The following is a 3,063-nucleotide window of genomic DNA, read 5'->3' on the forward strand; positions in this document are numbered from 1 at the left end:
TATTGTCCTTGATGCTCTAAGCTAGTTGGAGTTCAGTTGCAGCCTTGGCTTTCCTGGTTTGCTCCCTGCAGGACCGGACCAGTGCAGAATATTCCTCCTTGGTGGTGAATCCCATCCTCCATCTTTTGTAGGCCTTTCTTTTTAGCCTCCGGAGATATGCTAGATCCCTGGAGAGCCAGGGGGCCTGCTGTGCTCTCCTGCTGCCTTTCCTCTGAGATGGAATCAAATTAACTTACGCTTTTGAGGATCGCTCCCTTGAGGATCAACCACTCTTCCTGGACTCCCCTCTCCCTGGGGTCATGGTCCCTTAGGGCCTTACTGACAAGCTTCCTGAGCTTGTCAAAGTTGGCTTTCCTGAAGTCAAGGACTTCTGTGTTGCTGACTGACTTGCCAGCTTTACGACGGATGGTGAAGGTGATCAGCTGGTGGTCACTGTCACCCAGCTTCCCATCGATCACTAGGTTGCTGATTTTAGGTCATCCCCGGTAGCCAGTACCATGTTGAGCAGCGTTTTACCTCTCGTTGGCCCATAGACTTTTTGAGTCGGGTAGAGGTCATCCACGCACAAGAAGAAGCTTTGCGACCGCTCAGGTTTTGCTGGATGATCCTCCCATGAGATGTTCGGGTAATTGAAGTCACCCATGACGACTGTGGTCCTGGAGCATGTGGCCTCAACCAGTTTCCAGGCGTACTCCTGGTCAAGCTCTTGACTTTGGGTGGGAGGTCTGTAGTAGACCTGTGCCATGTTCCCCACGGATTTTAACCCAGATGATCTCCAGTCGTCCACCCTGGTCACCAACATCAGCTTGCAGGGACACATAGTTTTCCTTAACATAGAGATACACCCCCACGCCTCTTATCTACTCGATCTCTCCTGTACAAGGTATAGCCATCTATACCCATGGTCCAGTCATGGGTAGAGTCACACCAGGTCTCCATTATCCCTATGACATTGTAATTATTTGTGTTAAGCAGGAGGACGAGTTTTTCCTGCTTATTCCACAAGCTCCTGGCATTTGTGTACAGGCAGGCAAGGACTCCTGTGGTTACAATGGATCTAAGGAGGAGGAAGTGCTCACCACTCTTTATCCCTTTGGCATGGGGCAAAGACATTTGAGGGGTGGTGAGTTGTAGGGAGAGCACAAACTGTGTATAGCTAAGGCAGAAAGTTGGATCAAAGACTCAAGTTGTGAGATGCCCACAAGTGAGAGAGCATCATCAGTCACTAATAAGTAACTTAATTTTCTTCTTTAAGATAAAAAGAAAAAAAAATACCCATTTGTAATAGAGACTCAGAAATACAGTAGTGAAATATTTTTGTGAAACTTCACAATTTTTTGTGAATAAATATAGTACTCAAAATGAGTGTGACTGAAGCCTCCACACAGCTGCCAAAGCACCTTGTTTCTGGCCTGCTCTTGCTCCAGTCCTTTTCAATACAGCATTTCTTGCATGTTTTTTTGGAAGTATCTGGCACCAGGCACAGTGATGGACAAACTTTCAGATGAGATTGTTTTGATCATGAAGCTTGGCCATTTTTGCTTTTGAAGGTGGAAAAACGTGTACAGTTGAATTGTGTTGTTTCCTAGGGCTGCTTGTACATGCCACGGGGGTTTAAATCAGTTCAGTCCTCCCTAAATTGAAACAGTGGGTTTTTAAAAACACCGCTTCAATATAGGGAGAATTAAACTGAACTAAACCCCCGTGGCATGTACACAAGGGTGGGGGCCCAATCCTTACCTGCCTGTTTGGCTGGGGGGGAGGTAGGGAGCTGCTGGTGGGCCAAACAGTCCCTGAGCTGCATAGGGGCTCCCTAGGTGGCACCCGCACAGCTCAGGCAGGCTCCAGAGAGAGGGAGAAAAAAAAGATCAGGCTTGTCACTTTTTTTTCTTCTTCAGTGGAGCCTGCCTGCACGGGCTGCCACTGGGTCCCACAGCCCCTGAGCTGTGTGGGGCCTGCCAAACCCCAAGCACATTGGCTTCCAGTGCCCTGTGCACTGTTCCACTTCGTTAGGTAGCAAATTAAAACACGTTGGAGGTATTCTATCTTTCTACATACCAAAGTCATTTATAATGGAGTACGCCGCCAAATATGCAAACGGTAATACCATTTTTTTGCAATAATGCAAAAGAACATTTAAGACACTTTAAAGGCCCATTTTGTGGCATGTACAAAGGCCCTAGAAGACCAGATTTGAAGAGTATGTTTGGAAATGTCATGCAGTGGGCTGAGAGATCCTCTATTAATACTAATAGTTCCTGTTTGGGCTTCCAGGCGTGCCACTTGTAGAGTTCTCCATGCTGGATTCCCCTGAAAATGCTTTAGTTGTTACTTTGGTACTGCTGTCCAAACAAATGGAAATGAAAGTTCTGGAGGAATTTGGGTTTCAGATCCATCTGCATTACACCATTGCATTTGGTATAATTGTTTGGGTTTTTTTCACTGTACTTAATTGTTAGCCCAATATTTTACACTCATTTTGTAAATTTCTTTGCAGACAATGTTAATGGACCAATCCCGTTTTCAGGAAATGCAGCTGGAGCTGGAACAGCTCATCTTGATTGGAGCTGTCCTCCTGGTCACATTCAATGCAGCAGGCACAGCACTCTCTGGTCTGCCAGGATTTGCTGACAAAATTAAAACTATTATAAAGGTGCTGCTGGCAGGCATGCACCTTCCGTGAGTATCTGAATTGCTTATAGAATTGTAGAAAAGTAGGGCTGGAAGGGACCTCAGAAGGTCACCTAGTTAACCCCCCTATTCAAGTCATCTAGTTCATGTTAGTCAAGTGCCTGTTTAATCTGCTCTTAAAAACTTCCAAGGATATAGATTCTACCACCTCTGTAGGTAGCCTGTTCCAGTGTTTTAACCACTGTCATAGTGAGCCCCTTCTTCCTGATATCTAACCCGAATTTCACTTGCTGCAATTTAAGACCATTAGTCCTTGTCTTGTCTTGTCCCCTGCCATAGTCTGTCTCTCTCTTCCATATAACCATACTTTGAGTCACTGAAATCTGTTATCGATCTCGCCCCCTCTCCCCCCCCCCCCCCCCCCCCCCCCCC

The 3,063-nt window shown here is 46.4% G+C and overlaps 1 protein-coding gene across 1 annotated transcript in view; it reads left to right on the top strand.

The window, feature by feature from the left end:
• Positions 1-3,063, top strand: part of TCP11L1 (t-complex 11 like 1) — a 44,567-nt gene that overhangs the window by 32,910 nt on the left and 8,594 nt on the right. The window contains exon 7 of the mRNA XM_019519530.1: positions 2,498-2,679. Within this exon, the coding sequence (XP_019375075.1) occupies positions 2,498-2,679 (182 nt within the window). The remainder of the gene's footprint in view (positions 1-2,497; positions 2,680-3,063) is intronic.

Source organism: Gavialis gangeticus, unplaced genomic scaffold (genome assembly GCF_001723915.1).
Source record: "Gavialis gangeticus isolate Ggan-Ray unplaced genomic scaffold, GavGan_comp1, whole genome shotgun sequence".
Classification (NCBI taxonomy): Eukaryota; Metazoa; Chordata; order Crocodylia; family Gavialidae; genus Gavialis; species Gavialis gangeticus.